Source organism: Lutra lutra, chromosome 12, assembly GCF_902655055.1.
Source record: "Lutra lutra chromosome 12, mLutLut1.2, whole genome shotgun sequence".
Taxonomy (NCBI): domain Eukaryota; kingdom Metazoa; phylum Chordata; class Mammalia; order Carnivora; family Mustelidae; genus Lutra; species Lutra lutra.
The window spans coordinates 46,796,371-46,818,996 of record NC_062289.1 but is presented as its reverse complement, the minus strand read 5'-3'; the positions used below and the strand labels follow the sequence as shown (position 1 = coordinate 46,818,996).

The following is a 22,626-nucleotide window of genomic DNA, read 5'->3' as shown; positions in this document are numbered from 1 at the left end:
AGCTGATCATCCCGACTGCAAATTTATAACACCTACACGAAATGTTTGAGAAGAAATGGGTCACTTTCATTCACAGTAAATTTGCTCTTCTAGGAAGATGAAGATGAAGAACATTACGAATGAAGTCAACAGAGTAAAGTAGCATCAATAAAGAATCACAAAGCCCCCAGGATATCTGAGCGTGGAACTGAACGGTGATTGGTATGCGCCTAAGAGGAAAAAATGATGCCTGCAACGTTCCTTAAGATCCCCTCTGTGTTGCACCGGTGGCCAACAGCAAGTTCGGCAGCAAGAGAGTAAAGAAGATGGGAAGTAATAATAACAATAAAAAGAATAATCTGGTGCAAATGGACCCCAAGGTGTAGTAGCCATCCCCGTGCAACAATCGCCCTTCATTGCAATTTACTGATGTTGCTTCATTATAATACAGCATATAAAGGGGTGATGTGCAAAGTGCACTATTTAAAGCGACCTGCTCTGCAGCAGCACCTACCACCCTGGCAGGCACTGCTAAGGGAGGCACGTCAGATGCTCGAAAGTGAAATTACCTGTACAAAGATTCAAAAGAGGCGCAACGTGTGCCCATCGTGGTGATAAATTTGAGGCGAGGAGGATAAAAGGGAGCAGGGGAAGTGTCTCCTTAGCGAAATAGTAAAGGCATCTCAGACGGATCTGAATTAACGCATCCTTTGCAAAGGCAACAACTTGTGGCTCTGTTAAAAGGAAAAGATAATGAATAGGACGGTTCCTGTTTGAAAGTACACACTGGCTTTCGGTTGCCTATGCCTCGTCTCCGTAAGATCAACTAAATGTCTGCAGGTGAGATGCACCTTCAGGTTCCTATTATTACAAGCAAAAAATGATTCGTTTTCTGAGTCTTGCCTGCTGTAGTTGAAAGTCTTACTTTTTAGGCAGCGCCCAGAAGGTGACGAAGCAGTTCGTTAAGGGGAAGAAAGAGATTCCTTCCCCACCAAGGATCACTGAGTATGTCATTGGTTAATTCTTGCTCTGTGCTCCTCATTAGCATTACTCTCAAGTTTCTGGTTATCATATCCGAAATATTAAGACATAATAACTATGAAGGTGCAGATAATTGGATATTAACCAGAACATACTTGACTGGGCAGGAGGTAGGGCCCTGCTTAAACTAATCCTGAAATATATTAATCACCAATTAATGAAGGGGTTTCAGATTCATTTTCTATTAGAGAACACCTTCGAGTATCTAAGCTTTTTCTAACAAAATGACTTGGAATAACAGGGTAGAAATAAGGACTATGACCATTTGATGATGTCTTGAATTAATTTTACAGCCTGTTGTCAGGTAATCATGAAAACTAAAGTTAAAACCCTGATTACATTTTCAAAGTCTGATGGGAGGAAGAGGGGACACTTTTCAATGTTCAGGGGCCTTGGTTTAAATCCCAAATTTATCCCTTTAAGTGACAGAGCCATAGCTAAACATTTCAGCAGAGAGCTGTCACAATATTATCTGGGTCTTTTAGCCTAGGCAGACCTCTAGACCTCCAAGCAAACAACAGATGTACTCTTAAAATATAAAACCAATTAATGGGAGCCAGAGAAGTCCAGTCAAACCATGCTTTATACACAGTAAACGTAAGTAGTGAGAAGTTGATGAATATATTAAGGGATAAAAATCTTCACTACGTGGTGGTTGAAAAGTCATTACCGCTTAGATGTAAATAAAATAATGTCACGAAAAGAACAAGGGAAAAAGAGAGAAAGGAAAACAGGAAGAGGCATGGAGAGAGAAGGAAAGTCCTATTTCTATACAATCCACATGGCTGTGAGGTTGACATTATAACTATGATATTATATAACTATTCTATTATAACTAATAAAACAGGCATTCTATTAGTTATAACAGTGGTTATAAAAGCTCCCACTAAGCTCCCTAGAAAAAAACCTCTGCCCATACTCCCTGGGTTAGAGAAATGGCCACAAAAATGCCATTCATCTTAAGGAAAAAAATAAAATAAAATCTCCAAGTACATTCCTGTCACAAAGGGATTCTAGTATCTTTTCATACTTAAAAAGTGTAGCTCCCAGATACTCTGAAAATGACTTCCATTTTTATGTCAGAGAAAACCATGTTTGGATTAATGCAATGTAAGCAAGAGATCGAAATGACACCAATTCCTTTGGTTTTTTTTTTTTCCCCTGACTTTATTCACTTAATTTTGATGAAGACAGCAAGGAAACTCTTGTTCTCTCAGGGTTGGTTTTTTTTTTTTTTTATTCTGTTGTTTACTGACTTTAATTTTAATAATTCTTAAATAAGCACTCACAGCAGATGAACTCAGATACACAGGCAAGTAGGCCCTTTTATCAACAATTTTGCCATAGAAATACACAAACATTTCAATGGCTCTTCATTAGCAAACAAATCAACAAGTGATATTTTAATGCATGACTTTATTCCATCTCTGTGGGGACTGTAGTTGAGAGTGTGATGTACAGTACAGAGAAAGGAATCATCAGCCACAGTGTCCCAGGGCTCTCTCCATTGAGGTCTTCGAAGCCTCTGCTTAAAGAGTGCATTTAATTGACTGATAGACAGTAGCTTCTTTGTTCACAGAAGACAGCGAAGTAATGGCAGCTTGAAAATCGTACCATCTACAGGGTCTCCTGAGACCAGTAACAGGGGGATATGTGTCAGGAATAAATAAATAATCTAATTATTAAGCCACTTCCTGTCAAGTTAACTCCAATTTGTTGGCTTTTGAAGGCAACAAAACGAGGCATTTTTCCTCATTATGCTTCTCTTTTTATACCAGTGGTAATCACAGGCGGATTAAAGGGTGCCTGATTGGTTTTTTTGTCAAGGAACTGAGAAGCAGCCAACAGTACAGAAAAACAGAGTTGGGTTTAGAAGAAATTTCATGCTTGTCTCCTTTCCAGCTCCCTAGCAGCCCACACGGCCGCCCCATACAGAGCTGCCAGCTGTACAGCAAATGTGTACCCCTCCAACTGAGGCCTACCGGGCCACAGGCGCCATCCTGAGAGCTGCGAGATACCTTGCAATCTTGGCAGGTAGCTACTGCTGTCATAGGCATAATTCTAAAGGTGACCTACGAAACCCCATCAGCTCACCAAATGCAACAATATGAGCAGCTGAAGTTCGACACCCACTCTCCATATTGGCTCCCTTTCTTTTGTTTGCTGCTACGAATGGCCCAGAAACTAGCAAATAACCTATGGAAATGGGTCCGCAGAGACCTTCTCCTTTCGTGCATCTGAAGGAGCTCGTGGAAACAGGCTGCGGCATGTCTGTGTCAATGGGCGTGCATGAGTGTGTGTGTGTGTGTGGGTGTGTGTGTGGGCGGTTGGGCGGGGGTCTGTCTTTTTGGGTCAACTGCCCGTGACTTTCGGTGTCCTCCGTTCAGAAATGTTTTTGCAGACTTCATTCAGAAGAGGATACCCACGTTGGAGAATGAGCCCACGGAGCGGGGAGCGAAAGGCAGATACACTTGCTGCCTGCTCTCCCAAGTCCAAAGGTGAGGACAAACCCAGAGCCAGAAGCCACGCCAGTGGGTCTCAGGCGGTCCCATGGAACCATCCATCTGACACAGACTCTCTTCCCAGCCTCTCTGTACGGAGCCCAGGAAGGAAGGCTGACATCCAGGAATTAGGCTTGAGAACAACATTCTTCCGGGGCCTCTTTAAGGGCAGTGTGTTCTCATCAAAAGTCACAAGAAACAGAATCTTCAGTCTGTCTGCGGACTGGATCAGAACCCTCCGGCTCAGGGAAAACGAACATGGACAGAAATGGCCAAAGGGGCCTTCTAAGGGGCTTGTCAGCTCCGCTCACTGCCAGTAATTTTTTACTCTTGTAAATCGAAGCTGCTAGACGTGGGCTAAAACACACCACCAGGCCAAACACCCCTGATTTTCTTTTAATAGCTTAACACCGAAATGGAAGAAATGGGCTCAGAGGCTTTCTTTCAAATTTGCTTCAGAAATAGGAACCCGAATCATGAAGAGGAGCCCTTAAAAACGATCTTATTCCAGAAAGATGTTTTTTGTTTTGTTTTGCTTTTTAAGTCTCGCTCCCCCCTTCTTTTATCTGAAAATGTCTTTGTTTTTAGGAAACCTTTTCCGAGGAGAGGCTTGGTGCCACGTTCCCGTGGCCCCATGTTGCACTCAGTAAAACAGTGGCGCTATGTTCGATTTATGCCTGCGTACGTCCTTTCTGAATACATCTTGAATTTTTGTTAAATTGCGCAGATAATTAAACCCTCTTCATATTTACAGTCTGCTTCATTGGTACCATGAATTCCGTTTTCAGTGACTGTCTGCAAATTCCCTCTCTGAACAATTTCATACTAAGCAATAACACTTCATTTTACATAAGTTTTATCTGATGTCCCCACACAGAGCTGCCAGCTGTACAGCCAATGTGCGGTTCTCAAACTGAGTCCTGCCAGGCCACGGGCTCCATCCTGAGATCTATCAGGCACCTTGCTGTCATTGGCAAGCTTTCCCTGCTATCACGGCGACCATCACTCCACACAGCACACAACTTAAAATCATCTGATTATTAGAATTTGTGGCCCACACTCCATTTTATCCTTTATTTAATCTATCCCCAGATCACACATTTGTTTAAATGTTTTGGCTGGTTTACAAATCATGCAGCCATCTGCACAGTAGGTGTGACACCATTTTTTTTTTAGACAAAAGTTACGTTACAAACAAAGATAAAGTCATTTGAAATGCTTTGATGTTTGTTATTCTGCCTGGTTCACTTGGACCAACTCTAAGAAATAAATAGAATTATCTGTGTAAATCGATGAACATCTATGAAAAACAACACCCAGCAGAATGCCGAGCTTGCTCCATTACCTACGTTAATATCATGACAGCTGAGGAGAGATGACCTGGCCCACTTCTCATCTCTCCTGTACAGATGGCTATTAAAGAGAAAGTATCCCTTTTGTATGGTCCATGTAGAAACCCTTTATGGGCTTTTCAAATAAGCCAGCATTGCCCACATGAGGGTAGCTTTCTGTTACCATTAAACTGCCCAGATTTCATCTTTTTTAATCCAGCTCTTGATGAAATAAGCCAGTATTTCATCATATTTAACACCAAATGCTTGTTTCTTCATTCCCTGAGTTTTGTAAGCCGTCAAATGATGACTTAGAATTCAATAGTCTTCTCATTGAGGATTAAGGCAAACTCCACAGAACCTAATGACTTTGGGTTTCTTAGGGTAGTGCCCATACACACACACACACACACACACACACACACATTATTGTTGAGTCATTTCTGTTTTTAAAAAAAAAAAAACAACAACAAAAAACAGCCAATGAAAGCTAAGCATCTAAAGAGCAACACAGCCCCCATCCTATGCAGAGATCCCTATCTTTGGATATTTCCCCTTAAGACATATAAAATCCAAAACCACTATAGACCTCAAAATATTGGTTTTAGTCTATTGTAAAGCAAGAGCACTCAAGCTGAAATGTTTCAGAAGTGATACTGAATGTCACAAAACTATAATGAAGATTAGTCACATAGCACACCATCCACCAAAGAAATGGAAGGGAAAGAATGCCATTTGTGACCTTGGGCCTCCAACAAATTGCAGAACACATGAATGACACTTACCACAAGAATAGACTAAAAATTCACCCAGTACACAAACCTGATTTATGCATTCTTTTGCCTTGACATCAGTGATGTATATCACATGGTACGTAACACATGGGGTATACATCTTCCCAAGTAACCCGCATAAGACTTGAATCTTTTCGTGGTCTTTTAAAAATTGTAATTCAGAAGCCCTGAGTATTCGAGATTTGGACAAAAAGAGTCAATATCTTTCCAGCAGGGTTTTCCTATTAGTTGTCATTTATAGTTCCAATTCTAGTTTTGCTTTTCCAAGAGAGAAATAAATACATTTGCTTTCCGCAAATACCCTTAAGCACCACCCTTGACCCTGTTAGGACATGTCTATTAGTGACTATTTGTGGATTTCCCTTTTTTTTTTTCCACAAAACAAATTGGATACAAATTTGCCATTGTAACCCTGATCTTTCCGATCAGATGAAAAATACAAAAAACCCAAAGCTTATTAAGGAATCATTTCTAAGTTGGTCTTTAAAAATATTTCTTAAGTACATGGTTTATACCCATTCCCTTCATAGTCTCCATCTGAGAACCTGGAAAGGGAGGCTTGGAAATGGTCATAGCTAGATCCTGACCCCTCGTCCTCCAAAGTCCATGAGTGTAGCAGTCAGTTCCAAGGATAATGGTATTTCTCCCTTTTGATCATTTCTTTGTCAAGCGGACTAGCCCTCGATGGTGAGAGTACTGCCGGTTGTCTACCACCAGCCGCTTGCAATTTGCTCACTGTGTTTCATGAGACAGTTGTTTGTGGCTGTTTGGAACACATTTGTCTCTTTGGGGATTTAGATGCTAGTTGCAATGCCAACCTCCATAGTGATCGAAATTTCTTTCTAACTAAAATAGATAATTAGAGGCTGGTAATTATTGGTCAAGAATTATCAGAGTGAAAAAATTAAGCTTCTCATAAATAGTTCTTGGCAATGTCATCTCTTTAAATTATCACATGCCTAACAGCCCTTTATTCAGAGCACTTACAAATTTACTCTACTGCTGTTGAACCTCATAATTTTATATGAGGCAATTCCTTTGCTGGGTTAAACACATTTAAAGTCCCTGGTTTCATCTCTATCTGTGCTAATCCATACCAAATAATAATAACAACAGAAATCTCAAAGAGGAAAATAACCATAAATATTTACTATGCTGATAGAGACAGGGAAAATGAATTAAAAGACATACTACACAATGGCTTCTTTCTGTATGCTCGGGTCAAAAGCCAACGTAAACTATGTGAAAGGAACAAAGGAAGACAAGAAAAAATTTCTCATCTGTGCAGACTTGAAAAGAGGGAAATCTTTTCCCCAGGAAAGCTGTTACAATGTTTTGTAGCTCTTTTTGTGCATGCGCGTGTGCGTGTGTGTGTGTGTTTAAAGAAGAAAAGAAGCCCCTAAATGGTCACTGGTCTGATTTCTTACTGAAACTGCGTCAAAATGTGGTGGAGAGTGAGGTTTTCTTTCATTCCTTAATAGACATAAGTCAAATCCCCGATGCATTTTTATTGAGTAATTATTCCTGCGACTCAGACCATGTGTCCACACTTAGTTGCAAAAGGGCAGTTCAGCAGAGCGTCTCCAGGTGTGTACCTGGTAGAAACATTGATGGTTTTCCTTTCACAAATGTCCCTGGCCAACAGCCTGAGACCAGCGCTTCCAGAAAGAAGCATGGAGGTTGTCCGACATCGCGACTGCGTTAAACACATGTGCTACAGAGGAGCAAACGCAAATGACTTGGTTAAAGAAGGAATTTAAAGTTACAACTCGTTGGGTCATCTGCAGACCTCGTTCTCCATCAGGTGACATAATCCTTCCTCCAGACTGATTGAATGTAGAACGAAATCTGCAAAAACACTGTATCCCCTCTTAACAAAAAGAGTTAAGAGGCTTTTCAGATAGCCTCTAATCCTTCTTCCCTGCTAAATGTCTAGTTGAGATTATTTTTTGATTAGACAAAAAACATACAGACACACACAACCTAAAAATACCTACCCTCAATGGAGGTATTTTAGTCAACAAAATAATGCTGCCTGCCTCATTTGAAAGCCTAAGTATCACACTGGGATTTTAAAAAGGATATCTTAGCCTTTGTGACATCCTCCCATTATGCATTCTCTTTCTGTAGATATTAACAACACGACTGGAGTTTAAGGACTTGGATGCATGGTCAACAGATAAAACAATTAAATGGATGCTATTCATTTGTTTAGGCCTCAAGTGTGAGAGAATTACATATTTTATTATTAAAAATAGCATGAATATTAAATAACTAGGCTCTCTGCGGAAAGGAATAGAATTTGCTTCTCTGATGGAAGGTGAATTGTTAAATGCTCAGATCCCAAGAGGAACTGAGTGTCACATTAATCCACCATAAGGTAGAGGGAGAAAGCCCTGGGAACACACTAATGTTGCAAGAAGTATAAGGGAGCTACAAAAGGAAAGGTATAAAGCAATTTGAAAAGAAGGACAAACCAACAAATGTTACGGCCAAATGATACTAAAATTGGAAAATCACAATAGTCCTCTCATCGCTCAACATTCAATTCTGATTTGACATATTCAAAAGACATGAATATCATGGTGAAATTATATTCAGTCTGTTCCTCCGGTTCCCTGGGCTAAATAATAAAATCCAGAACCAAAGGTAAGTTTATGTAGAATAAAACCATACAGAAGCAGGGCCGACATTTTGCTAAATTTTCCATCAGGTGCAAATTCTGAGAGATGTTTTCACTGAAGCCCACATAAAACTGTAGCATGAAGCAGAATCGTGAATGACTGCCACCAATAAACTCTACTTAAGAAATAAAGAGATGGAAAATATTAGCATTTATCATGGCAAGAAGTATTCATTCTTCCTAACCCACATCCCACCCCCTCCCCGAAAAAAAAGCAGTTTCAAAAGTTTATAAAGAATATCTGTTTGGAATCCAAAATAGAAGAAAATTGCAAGGAAACACATTATTCAAATCTCTCTTACATGTTGTTGTTATCTGCTAGACACTCAGTAAAGTTGTCACTGTTATTCTACCACGTTGGAGAATAGGATATTGAATGCATAAGAAAATCACTAATAACATCAGTACTTAAATCTGGAAAATATAGAGATAAAGTGATCAAAATTTTAGCTGTTGTGTGCAAGTTCCACTTTGCACAATTCTGTACTTATGTAAGCAATAATCCTCCTAAAGACCCAGCATTTGAAAACTATAAAGCAAATTCTATTGAAAAACTATTAATCAATTTTCTAACACGCTTTTGAATTTATCTTTATTAATTTCTACAAGAGCATTAGGAGTTTTGATACGGTTGCTTTTAATGATCAGTAATGATAGTTGGAGCCACACTTCCACTGAGCATTCCTAGAATGCTTCTGATTAGTGTATAATAAAACTTGTTTACCCCTGAAAACAAGTTCAGAGTCTAAAATGCTGAATTTTCTTTCCTGTTTTAGAGTTTGGTAATAGGAGAGCATGAGGTTAATTGGGCTTTTTAGTATTACATCACAATTATTTATGGTATTATAAAATACCATCAAATGAGGATGAAATAAAAAAACACTCATAGTATAAAAACACAAATGAGTAACAAAAATAGCATAAAGTAATAACAATTGTCATTTTACTAGTTGAAAAAGATCTGCTTGATAAAGTTTAATTGGCTGGTTAAACTCTTAGTGTTATTACCAAGTGCTTATCAAATTAAAAAACATAGGAGGTAACCTCAAAGGAATTAAGGGATAATGGGACAATATGAATAACTGAAAAAATTATCCTTTTAGCTTGAGCCCATATGATAAATGCAAAATCCCTGAAAACACTGGCCGAGAGTGACTACAGAGATCTTCACCCAAACAGCTTTCATAAAGATGTGTGTAAAATTTTGGAGGGAAATAAAAAGTGATTACTGAGTTCTTTACATGATCTTTATGATCATGATTATTTCCACGCCGTTGAAACCATACATATAAAATAATCGTATGGCAATTTAAATTATTTATGTTTCCCTATCACAAAAACTCACCACTTTAGATTTTGATACAAAGATGCTTAAGCAACACACAGCAGTGCCATTACCATAATAACTTCTGAAATTAAAACCTGTCTAAAACTCTATGGAAAGCTAACATCCAGTTCATTAACCATTCCTGTTAGTTTTCAATAATGCAAAAATGATTAGAAGTTTAATTTGTTAATCACCTGTGTTTTGACTGGCAGTAGATATACAATCCTCTGCAGAAGTCTAAACTAGCCCTTGCAGAAAATAAAATGTGCTAATGTCTTATCAGGCCTAATAATAGTAATAAAAATCAATCATGCCTAGGTAAAACATTGATGGCTGAACAATTAATTCATCTTTAACTCTGTTTAATTATATAGGCATTGATATACACAAGGAGGAAAAAAAGCCATCTGTAATAAGGCTTGGAGTGTCACTCACCAATCATGTGATTTGCAACATGAACCTGAATATCCCATTCATTGTAGAAAACCATCTGACACTTGATGCACTGATAGGTCTTCTTCTGAGAAAATAAGTATAAATAGAATTACTTAGATGCATGCACTTTTTATTGTTTTCTTTAAGAACAAAGACAAAAACAAAAGCCCAACCCTACTCATGAAATTTTTTTGAGATGCTGGTCTTTTTTTTTTTTTTTTTAAGATTTTATTTATTTATTTATTTGACAGAGATTAAAGTAGGCAGAGAGGCAGACAGAGAGAGAGGGGGAAGCAGGCTCCCCGCTGAGCAGAGAGCCGGATGCGGGGCTCGATCCCAGGACATTGAGATCATGACCTGAGCCGAAGGCAGAGGCTTAACCCACTGAGCCACCCAGGCGCCCCAAGATGCTGGTCTTAACCTGTGTTGCTAACCAAGCTGCTGTGTGTGGGGGTCTGCTGGAGCAAAGTTCCATGAGTGGCTCACTAAGACTTTGTGGTTTGATCTCAACACTATACTTTAGTTACAAACAGTTGGAAGAAATGGAGGCACATAATTATGGAGTAATATATTTTTAAGTTAGATTCCTAAGCACAAAAACAGAAGTTATCATTAAAGAAAATTCTGGAACACATGGCTGACTTTCAGAAACTGATGTCTTTGTAGATCCAGACCAAAATGTCTGTGAGTCACTTCTAGATATCCCTTAGTAAAGTGGCCAATAAATTTGCAGGATCTAGCTAAGAGATTTGGCGATTATAATTCTTAGCTGAAGTCTAAAATTTGGATGTTTCGGAAGTTGTTAAACAGTAGCCTTTAAAGACATATTTTCTCCTATAAAGACATCATACCATACTGAACATTCTAACATCCTTTTATCATTTTACATTACAGTCCTGGCAAGTGGAGAGAGCAGGATTTATTAATTCTTGAATCATAAATAAAGAAACTGAGGCCCAGGGAAGTAGAAAGATTTGCCTGATGCCAGAGAGCCCTAGAGCTGAGAAGAGAAATAAGTTCTCTTGATTCTAAATGCTAGGCTATCAGATAAAAGCAGCCTTTATGAGTTCACATCTTTATCATTGTGTCCCCTATATGGCTCAGTACATATTAGATGAACTCAATAAATAAAGTATTGGTTATGTTTTCCAGAACACAGCCACATAAACTCCTTTACGATGAGACCTGATACTTACAATTAAAAACCATCTTGGAAAACAAAATAAACCATTTTGAAATCTCCCAAATGTGAGAAAGTGACATTTATAAAATGACACTTTGTTAAGGCATTCTTATAGGATTATCATTTCATTTGCGGTTGTATAAAATTGTTTTCACTAATGGAAGCAATAAGAAATATCAGCCTGTAAATTGCCATTAATTTTAAAGAACTCGACAGAATCAAAGTCAAGCACAAAAATTTAGCGTCACTTCATAAGCCATTAAAATTACAAATGCTGTTAATGTGAGATTTTCTTAATTATCGTCACTTAACGTAGTATTAACTTCTGCAACACAGGATAGTAGTATTCCCCGTGAAGCACAGAAGAGCTGGCCTATTTCCAATGGAACCTTTCTAAATTATCTAGCAGGCTTTGTCCATTAGGCATATCGTGAATTGAGTGTGTTGAATCTAAATCTAATACCGAGTTGAAAACCCTGACGATCACCAAGGAAGATTTACTGCGCTGAGCTGTTTACAAGATGCTTTTGATGGTGACATGTAGAGCAACATGTGTTGCGTAAATAACATCTATCCCTTTTTTAACAATATTTCCCTTTAGAACTAGTTAGAAAATATTTCTGACTCCCAGATGACCTACATTATATATTGTTTATTAGCATACTTCTAGCATTATTCCTGATATGTGACCTTGCTGAAAAACAAAGAAACATAAACTTAATGGCTAGTCTTTTCTCTTGTTAGCACAGTAAAACATACAATATGTCGAAAACTGTCTCCAAAAATGATGACTGATGGATATGTTGGTGGCGTATACTACGACTTTTTTTCTCCTGGTCTAATAATAAAGAATAAAATCACTTGACAAGCCAAAATAATAAAATACCAGCACTTACTACTACCTTCCAAATGAACTGACATATCTGATGATCTATGCACAGAAGTTTTATCACTGGAAGAAAATGCTTTTGTCACTGCTGATAATTCAAATACTAATTCTACTCTTAAGACAGTGTCTAAAATGTTATGTTCTATTCTTATTAACGAAGTGATGTTCTTATTTATAAGCTCCTCGATTTGGGGCTGAGTGAAGTAAGAATTTCATGTTATCAAAAACAATGTACCAAGATCTTAAAATGCTGTAGTTTGAACTTTGCCTCTGCACACAGCCCACACTTCCCAAATACAAAGCAATGACATGTAAATTGGGATGTGTTGAGGTGTTCTTTTTTCAAAGCCATGATAGAAAATTCATTTTTACCTTCTATTTCTTTTCTAAAAAGGAATTTTAAATGACCTTTAAAGCATCTTTATTACAATTATAGACTCTTAGCAAAATATGTGAGAGACCCCTGTGTACCCATACACCATCTTTGAGTAAAGTGATTATAACCTCTGAACAGTACTGGTTGGCCTTGGGGAGCTCATTCCCTTGGAGGTAAACCCACTCCAGCTCTGTACGGCTGAGTTTGTAAGGGACCTCTTCCTAATTCTAGACCTAAATCTGCTTTTCTGCTACTTTCAGTTATAGGTCCCAACTCTAGGCTCAGGAGCTACAAAGACCAGGTCGGATCCCTTGTCTAAAAAGACAATCACATTACCCCTTTTTCAGACTGAGAACAGAGGGATGCTACAAGAAACACTCTGAACAATTTTCACCATCCTGGTTCCTCTCTTCCAGGTCAACCTTTTAAGAAACAGAAACCCAAATGAAGCACAATACTCCGGGGTTGTCTTGACCCATAAGGAGTACAGGAGGACTGTCACCTCCCTTAGGACAATGACTTCCATTTATATAGAAGACAACAACAACAAAAAAGTCAAGTGAGATCATTTCTTCTAAAAGCATAGAACAGTAGAAACAGAACTTCCATTGTTTGGGCCCCAGATTGGCCTTTATCAACGCTTAAGTTGTCAATTTACTTGAAATGCTAATTTAGTACAATTTTTAAAAGAGACTTTTTTTCATTAGCCTTTTTTAATGTGCTACTTGGGAGTGGGGTTGTCATTTCCTGATTGTTCTCTTTTGTTTTCTGATACTGATAGATGTAATTATCAAGGATACAACTTTTTCCCAGCACCTCATTATTTTTGATTGATTTTGAGAACAATTTAAATGTGCCTTTTTGACATTCTTGTTTTCAGTTATACTCTGGTTAAGGTACTCAGAGACTTTCAGAAAAGAGCATCTCATAAATTAAAAAAAATGATTAGGATCTTTAATAATGTATACTTTAAAAAAAACATTATTTTGATTAACCCCTCTCCCCCCCTCAAACTACATTCCATTAGGAGTTAGGCTTCACATTGAGCCTCAGCAAGCAAAAAATAACATAAAATAATATATACTTTGTAGTTATAAATTGCTTTGATTTTTTTTTAAACAAAAAAATCTGACTATAAGAAAACTGACTATAAATAAAAATCATTGCGTTCATAGTAACACTTAAGACCAGAAAAGGGAAAAAAATCTTAGTTGCCACCATTGGAAGTGAATATTACATAAATCTTTTATTCTGAAAATTAGTAATTAAAGGCACAGAAGCACTAAGCTTTTTTAGGAGGAAATGTAGTTCATGCCTATTTGATGAGGAAAAGTTCTTTAGGAAAGACTCTCTGTAGAAGGGAGGACAGAATTAGAAATCCACCATTTTGCAATGTCAAATAAAGGAGCCCAGGATACTCACTAATGGATGCTAAAACTCTTAACTGAAAGGTTATTCTGGAGATACTCAATTTTTATCCTTTAATAAGTACAAAGAGAAAGATGTACCTTTACAGTGGATTTATTTGGGAGTAATTACTGCAACCAGACTACTTAGCTTAATATTACTACTAATAAAATAGCCTGGCATTGTGTGTCTCTCAATGCATTGCGATATGGAGTATAGTACATCATAATAAAGTACTCTCATCTATAATGTATACCTGAATCTAATCAAGCTTTTGAACAAACAGTCCAGTTTTCAGGAAATTCAGGGACAGAGGAACAAGCAGTACCCGGGGGGTGGGGAGTACACAGATCCAAAATATTCTTCAGAGTCAATCAAAAATATTCTTGGCATGTTATCTTCAAAAAGCCAATGTCACAGAGGGGGGAAAAAGGTGGGAAGATTGTTCTCAGGTGAAAGGGACTAAAAGGACAACTAATAAATGTAGTGTGAGTGTAAAAGCAATGTGTGGATTCTGATTTGGGGAGAAACAGCTAAAAAGGTTTCTGAAGAAATTGAGGAAAACTGAATTTCAGCTGGTTATAAAATGATATTGGGTAATTACTACTGTTAACTTTCTTAGATGTGACAGTGATATTATGGTTATGTGGATAAATATCCTTTTTGTTAGGGGAGACATACTGGATATTTAGGGGTGAAATGGCATGACGTTTACAATTTACCTCCAAATATTCAGAAAAAAAATAGTCAAATACAGATAAAGTAAATGTAGTTAAACATTAGCAATTATTAAACCTAGGTACATGCTTAAATATTTTCATAATAAAAAGTGGGAATAAATGGATAGAATAATTCATAATATGTCATTTTTTTAAACACTAAACATAACCTGTTTAAACCCATCCATTTGGTTCATTTTAAACCCCCACACTTGATGTACACCCAAAATGATCTGTGATGAGTTGTTACAAACATCTTTGCAAGTATTTTTTTGTATTTTTTGTGAGGGTTTTTCTTGTTTACTTGCTTTTTGTAAATCTAATGTATAAACTCTAAGAGGTAAAAAAAAAAAAACCATAGCTTACATTCATTTCTATCATAAAGAAATAACAGTTTCTTCGAATTGTCTATAAAGTCTATAAAGAGCTCATACACATAAAATTCACTTGCAACAAAACTGTAAGAGCTGATGAAGGAGGGATTATTATCCTCATTTAAAGATGAAGTGACATGTACTAATTCGTTCGGATTATGGATACTGGAACTAAGTCTGGTACCCCACCCTGCCTCCCACTTACTGGGTTTTAGCACAGTTTATACTGTGATCATTTGCAGGTAAACATACAGCAGCATTTTAGGTACATTTTGAAAGAAGACTTTCCTTACAATTGTGTGCTGCTTTGGGCTTTGACAATGCCAGGAATGGTATAAAAGTGAGAAAACCCTCCCTAGCCACCTTCAGCATAAGCTTCTAGTACCAGGCCCTTGGCCAAAATCAAGAGGGCGGAAATGGCTTCCAAGTCCTCTACTGGACTACAAGATTTTCTCTTCTCTCTCAGTGTGAGATTTTCTTGCCATGTTCTTAACCATATATTTTTGTTTACTAGTCCTACTAAAAACTGAAAGAACAATTTCAGACTAAGAGCTTATGGTATGTCTCCAATCCTGAAAAATGTCTTCAGTTTTCTTCAGTTTCTATGTGTCTCTCACACAGCCTCCATTCATTTCCACTGGAACTCCAATTAGGCAAGATTGGAGCATCTGGATTTCACCTCTATGTATCTTAACCATTTTTAATGCATATTTTAGAAGTCATTTTGTCCCTCTGTTTTGATCTAAGTGATTCTCTGCACTCTTACAAACCACAAGTTCTCTCACTGGTCTCCAGTCTAGAGTTTATCCTATCTATGGAAACTTTTACTTCAATGACTATTTTTTATTTCTAATTTTAAACACAAGTGCTCTTGCTTTCTTTATACTTGAATTTACTTCATAATTTGTCACTCATTTTGAAGTAGAAATCATACTTTCATTAATCTTTCTGAGCTTCTAGACATACTTATTTAAAGTCTTTGTCAGGCTGGTCCATATAATTAATTTTCTCTGGAGTAGAATCTTGTTATCATAACAGCTGGCATTTTTGTTTGTCTGTGGCTTTTATTTTGGAATCATTTACATATTTTGGAATCTTGGTTTGAAGCCCTTTGCAGTGAAAGATTTTTTTTTCTATACACTCATTCTTCCATTGCTAATAGTTTTGCCATTGTTTCTACCAGCCTATCTCAGACTCCTAGACCAGGCTAGGTCTCATGAGGCATTTCCTGTATACCTAATGTGCTACAGGGATGTAGAGGACATTGCTAGTTGAATCACAGAGCCAGCAATAGCTAATTTAGTTTTAAGTCATAAAAGTGTATCTTTCTTCTTACCCCTTTAACTTTCCAGCTAAAAAATTCTAATACCACATATGGATCAACAATAGAATTTTTTTTTCCCCCAGTCTCCTATTGTAAGCAATGAACTTTCTCCCTTGCCTTGCTTGAAGTAGCAGGTTTAGTTTTGTCCCACAGAGATTAAATCTAATTACCACTTCTGGAGTGGAACCCAGCAGAATCCTGGTTTCAGTCCTAACCACTTCTGAAATTTGGCTTCTGGATCTCAAAGATGGAGAATTGTTTTGAACCTGACTGTGTCCATTTGGTTATCTATGTTTTATCTATGGTCATCATATGTTTAGAGTAACAAAACATGATTGTTACAGAATCATTTCTCAAGGATGTCCCAGAGTTCAGCCCCCTCTATATCACCAGCCCCAAACGTAGGCAGTGGCTGTCAAAGAAGAGCCAGTCCCAGATTCAGTCAGGACCCTCTGAAATCAGGATGTTGTTTGCAGCATTAATTATGCTACAAAATAATCCACTCCCAACATATCCAGGAGGCTTAATAGGAAAGCAACTTTAGAATCTTTTTGCAATCAGTTGCTATTCTGTGGCTTCATCATTTAGTTGTGTGACAAATCATTTAATGACCTTGAGTCTTAGTACCCTTCTCTGTAAATTAAAACTAATAAAACTTACATCTTAAGAGCTGATGTGAGAAGCAAGTGAGAACTATGCAAAAGTGCTTAGTACCACGCCTACCATGTTGCATGCCTGCATTAAACAGTAACTACCTTTATTACTCTTTACTTGACAGGTTATTATGGAGACGGAATGGAATACTATATAAACTGTCTGACACAACAAAGTTGCTTGTCAGAGATTAATTCTCACTCTTTTATGTGGACTTTGAAACCATATTAAAATTTCTTCAAGCTAGAATCAACTAACTTAAATTTTATGGCAATTAACGTAAGGTTAAACAAATGTTTGTTAAATAAAGGTTTAAAAATTAATAGCATAAAGAATATCAGAAATTGGTGACAGGGTTAGGGGGTGGGGAGGAGGAAGACAGAGCACGTAAAAAGGTAGTTAGGAAAAACAAAATGGAACAAAACACAAAACTCTTTTCAAGGACTAGAGCACTATCATTCCGAGAACGAATACATTAATTACAAGTGAGACATATATTTAAGATCAGCAGCACCTTTACTTGGCAGTATTTTGTTGGCAAGCAAATGAATATTATGTGTGAGTGAAAATAATAAACCTACAGCTTTCTACAAATACTCAGTAGTTCAGACATTTTACTAATTTAGTTTGGATAACTTCCAAGTAATTCTGAATTTGTGTGAAAATAAGTCAGAACAGAGAGGGGGGGGAAAAAGGTGAAAAGTAATGGGAGCTAATAATGAGGAAAAGTTCGCCTGAATAATTCACTGAAAAACACCAGCGTGGATTTTCTGTAGTGTGCTCTCAGGGTAGTTAAAAGAAGGACACTATTGTCTTACAGATGTGGTTAATGTCCTGAGATTAAAGACCACATAGCCCTTTGTGCTAAGAGCTCAGTAACCAAGAGATATTAAACATGGTTCCTAAACTCAAGGAGTTACAATGTAAAAGGGGAGAGAACACACACAAATATTAAATGGTCACATAAGTATTCTGCTGAAATAACATGGCAAAGCAGTTCAAGACCAACCGCCCATCAGTGCGCGGCAAAGAGAAGATCGCTAAGACACCTCAGATGGGGACAGATGAACTTGGTCCACAAGGGTCAGGAAGAATTCCCTGGGAGAGGAAGGACTTTATCTGAGATCTGAAAATGGGAACATTTTCCCTGAAGTCAAAACTGAGTTACAAAGTGCCTGCTACGTGCCAGGCAAGTGTTCACCCTCAAATGGGATATTAGGTGGAATGAGGAAGGCAATTCTGAATAGAAGCAGGGCAAAATAAGATTGCTCTGGCCAACTGACTGGGCAGGAAAAAAGAGGAGACAGACAAAAAAAATAGAAGATTTTTGTTTTAAATGACTAAGTTGCAATTTTTTCTTTTAACTTTAGACAAACTCTGCATAGGCCCCTTGGAATCCGAAAAGAAAACATACTTAGTTTTTACAAATAAATCCAAATCGCCGTAAAGATACACATTTAAGCTACCATTAACTTTGAAATCGTGGGTAAAAAAAGCCCAACCATTTTTTCCCCACTTTTCTTGGGTTCTTTTTGAATAGTAAATAAAATACCTTTGTAATTTATAATATCTTATTTTTAATAGTATCATCAATAGTCAAAAGCTAGAAAACAATTGAGATTTAAAAAAAAAAAATTCTGGCTATTACTCTCTAAAAAACAAAACCCAGTGTCAAAAATGGAGTAATTACCATGAATCTGAGCCTAAGTTTTCCTCACGGAGAGAGATGCTTTCTTAGCCTTATTCCTCTCCACTCCTCTTATTTCTCCTGATTTAGAATTTGGAGGCTCTTCCGAGAGACCTAGCTTATTTCCTCCACTACACAGGTCACTGAGACCCTCTGGGCAAGAGATCTTCGTCTAGATGATCTCATTTAATAGGATGTGTTCAGTTGCTGTTTATTCTGTGCCACAGCAAATGTACATCAGTCGATCTCCTTATAGCGTTATCTATAAAATGGGCAGTCAATACATTTCGGTTATTGACTATACAATGGACTAGTGAGGCACCCCACACCCAGCCCCTTCATTCCTAAGCTGCTACCTACACCTTGACTATTTCTGCCTGAAAACTTCTCTACCCTCAACCCAGCACCAGAAATCAGTGAATTAGAAGAGACTGAATAACACAGACTAAATTGACGCTGTAGTAAAGGTTAAAAAAAAAAAAATCGCTGGAAGCATGTGTTGAGTCTTTGAGTTCGGGCAGGAATTTGCTTCTAGTTACCACTGGTTATAATATATTGTTAGTTCTTAGTTTGGAAGGATTTATGATTCATAATAGATTCGGGATAACTTCCTATATTGCCTGTTTTTGTACACTCATATCATCCAGAAAGCTAAGAAATTGGGAGTGGGAGAACAAGAGTTTAAATAATCACTTTTTATAAACATAAATGAGAGGAGGAAAGGAAGGAGTCAAAATTTTTGCCTTACCACCACATTATAGTCTATTTTCCCATCAATTATTCCAACCATATACTGATTTTTTTCCACCTTAAAAATCTGAAACCTCCCTTCTGTCTCACTGTTGTCAGAATGAGGAGGTGCGGTTGGTGGATATCAGGGATACCTAGCTGAAGAAATGAAAAAGTAGAAACATTAAGTAGAATCTTCCAACATCATCAAGCCACCCTATGTCCGCAGTGATCCAATGCTGGAGGTTAGTAATATGATTTACAATCCTCCCAAAAACATGGAGGAAGTTTCATGAGCGAGAAAAATATATTTTGGAATCCATTAAGAAACATTTTCTGGGGGCGCCTGGGTGGCTCAGTGGGTTAAGCCTCTGCCTTTGGCTCAGGTCATGATCTCAGGGTCCTGGGATCGAGCCCCACATTGGGCTCTCTGCTCAGCAGGGAGCCTGCTTCCTCCTCTCTCTGACTGCCTCTCTACCTACTTGTAATCTCTGTCTGTCAAATAAATAAATAAAATCTTAAAAAAAAAAAGAAACATTTTCTGAAGTGTGTAACTTCTGCCCCCAAGGGAAGTTTTGTTAATACTTAATGAGTACTTGTACCATTTATTAGAGACTCACTATACGTATCTAAAGGATAACATAGAGAAAAAATTTTATCTAATATTAATATTAATATTATATTAATATTATAGAAGTTTCTTTTTGATTCTCTTGGAATTCATTACATGTTGTATCAGAATTATTTCAGTAAAACTGATTTATCTCCTCAAGGACTGTAAGCTCTCTAAGGGTAGGTGGAGGGCTCTGTCTTACCCATCTTGTTTTCACCGCAATTTGTAACATCACTCTTTCCACACAATAAATTAATGTGTGAAGGAGTCATACTGGTTCATTGTACAATAAAAATCTTTGCTTCTTCCCTCTTCCCTTCAGAGGAAGGCTTCTGTGGAGTTCTGCTTATTCTCCTTTGTTTATATTTCCCTGATCTATCCTTCTAGTTATTCTTCTGTCAAAAGAATACTTCATGTTTTGGCAGTTTTGTGTCTGTCGTATCCATACAATGTCTTTGTCTTAGTTTTGGGTCATTCCAGTTACCCTGTATGTGCCCAAATTACCTTGTTCTTTATTACTCTTGTTTCCACTGGAGCACCCTACCTCCTGTCCTCCTCCTCAGCTCTTCGTCCTCTTCTCTTTTTTGGTTCTGCCTTTCACCCTGCTTTCATTTTGCGTTCTGCCTTCTCTCGTCCATCCCTTCCATTCGAACAGCTTTCCTACTGAGGCATGTCAGACTACGTTTCTCGTCTCTTTCAGATTGCTTCTAAAACCCCCACCTGCTCCAAAAAACTTGTTAGCAATTACACCCACGCAACTCTGCGGGTGTCTCGTTGTTTGTACTCTTTGGCACTAAGTTTTTTTAAAATGGAGTTGTGTTTCCTTGACTTTTTCTTGCACTTTTTTCCTTGACTGTTTCCTTGACCATTTCTAAATCCTGCTGTGTGGCTACAACATATATAAACGTGAACGTGACCAAGTTCTTTGAGCCCCTTGTTTTAACTGAACTTATTAGGATATATAAAACTCTTCCTCATTCATCATTCCAAAAAGCCTCCTTTAAAATAAAAGAATAACATGTCCCCATATTCTTTATATATTCAAAGTACTAGTACGAGCTTAGACAGAGTAGCAGTTCTAGAACCGAAAGGGACGCATGAGACTATCTCAATTTCTTCATCCCAAAGAGATAAAGTATCCTTGTCTGGAATGCACAGAAAATGACCCACAGAGCAAGTGTCAAACTCCGGATGGCCATAAACACAGCCATCCTGTATGGGGGCGGGGGAGGCACGTGCATTTACCAAAAGGAACCGCTAACACTTGCCAGTTGGCTCTCCATTGTGCTTCCAACTTGAGGCTCCTCTTAGCACTGGACCACGTCTCCACGGCTAGTCCTTGCTTTCTCTGTGGGTCCTCGCTTCCCAGTGTATTCTTTCAGCATGGAATTCACTATGTTATATTCAAAACATCTATTTGCATTATATTCCAAGGCTTCCTGTCACTTAAGGACCAAGGTCTTATTTCTCCTTCAGCTCCAGTACCCAGTGCACTGCCTGACAGGGGTTATTTGTGAAAGAGTGCATGAACTATACAGAAGTGAATTGATTTGGGCTTTTTATAAGTATACCCAAGAGTAAGTGTTTTCAGGGAAATTTATTGGGGGGAACCAGACTGTTGCCACGAAACATACCTACATTCTGCATCACACAACCACATAAGACCTTCCAGTCCCCCTTCAGATTATCCCAGAAAGATTGAACTATAGACTTCAAAAAGCTCTCTCTGCATAATCCTTATTGATAATATATTTTACAAAGCTACAGACTTCCCATATAAAAAATGTCCAAGAATGTAACCTGAGAAAATATGGCGCCCTTTCTCAACAGGACTTCTGCTCCATGAGAACACCGCTCCACAATAAAGAATATGAGGGAGAAAGTGCTAGGAAAAGGATTATAATATCAAATCCGACATTTTTTAGAGGATCTGTGCAAGGCAAGCACTGTAATTTCTTTTTTAGACGTTCCTTAACAGTCTGGGTGATAAATCAGTCATTATTTTAAAAGACATTTTAGAATTTTATTGTTGAATATCCTTACTAGACCTTTGAGAATATTCCTATTTCTAATCCTGCCAACTCCTCACCATCTTAATATGTATATGATTCACTATTTGAGGGTATATTTGATTTTTGGAGGTTTAATTCTTTGCCAAGAGAAACATGAAATAATACTTATCTGCTCGTCACTGTGGGCCCAGTGTCTATGCACAATGTATGTCACAGGTTTGAAACTCAGTACTGTAGAAGGAATGAATGCACTAGACACAAATTGATCCAAATTATATAGCATGCATGTTATGGAAGGTCTGTTTTCAAATTATTTAAATTTGGTATAACAAAATTCTATCAATCCAGACCCCTTCATGGCGCTGAAAGGATCTGTCTCCCACCAAAATGATGTCAATTTTCCAATCCTAGTAGGTCTAGCCGTTAAGCTTGGAGGGCTTCCTGCCTGCTACCTCATTTATCCATTTAGTCTTGCCTCCTGTCTATGTTTCCTCCTTGCTTTCTCTTCCACCGCTTACTTTTTTTTTCTTTTTTCAAGAATGATCTTTGTTAAATATGTGGTCCCTAT

General features: G+C 37.7%; 1 protein-coding gene across 3 annotated transcripts in view; it reads right to left on the bottom strand.

The window, feature by feature from the left end:
* The window catches only part of ZNF521 (zinc finger protein 521), a 285,149-nt gene that overhangs the window by 121,660 nt on the left and 140,863 nt on the right, over positions 1 to 22,626 (bottom strand). For all 3 annotated transcript variants that reach the window (XM_047698079.1, XM_047698077.1, XM_047698078.1), the window contains one exon: positions 10,092 to 10,176. In XM_047698079.1, coding sequence (XP_047554035.1) covers positions 10,092 to 10,176 — 85 coding nt within the window. The remainder of the gene's footprint in view (positions 1 to 10,091; positions 10,177 to 22,626) is intronic.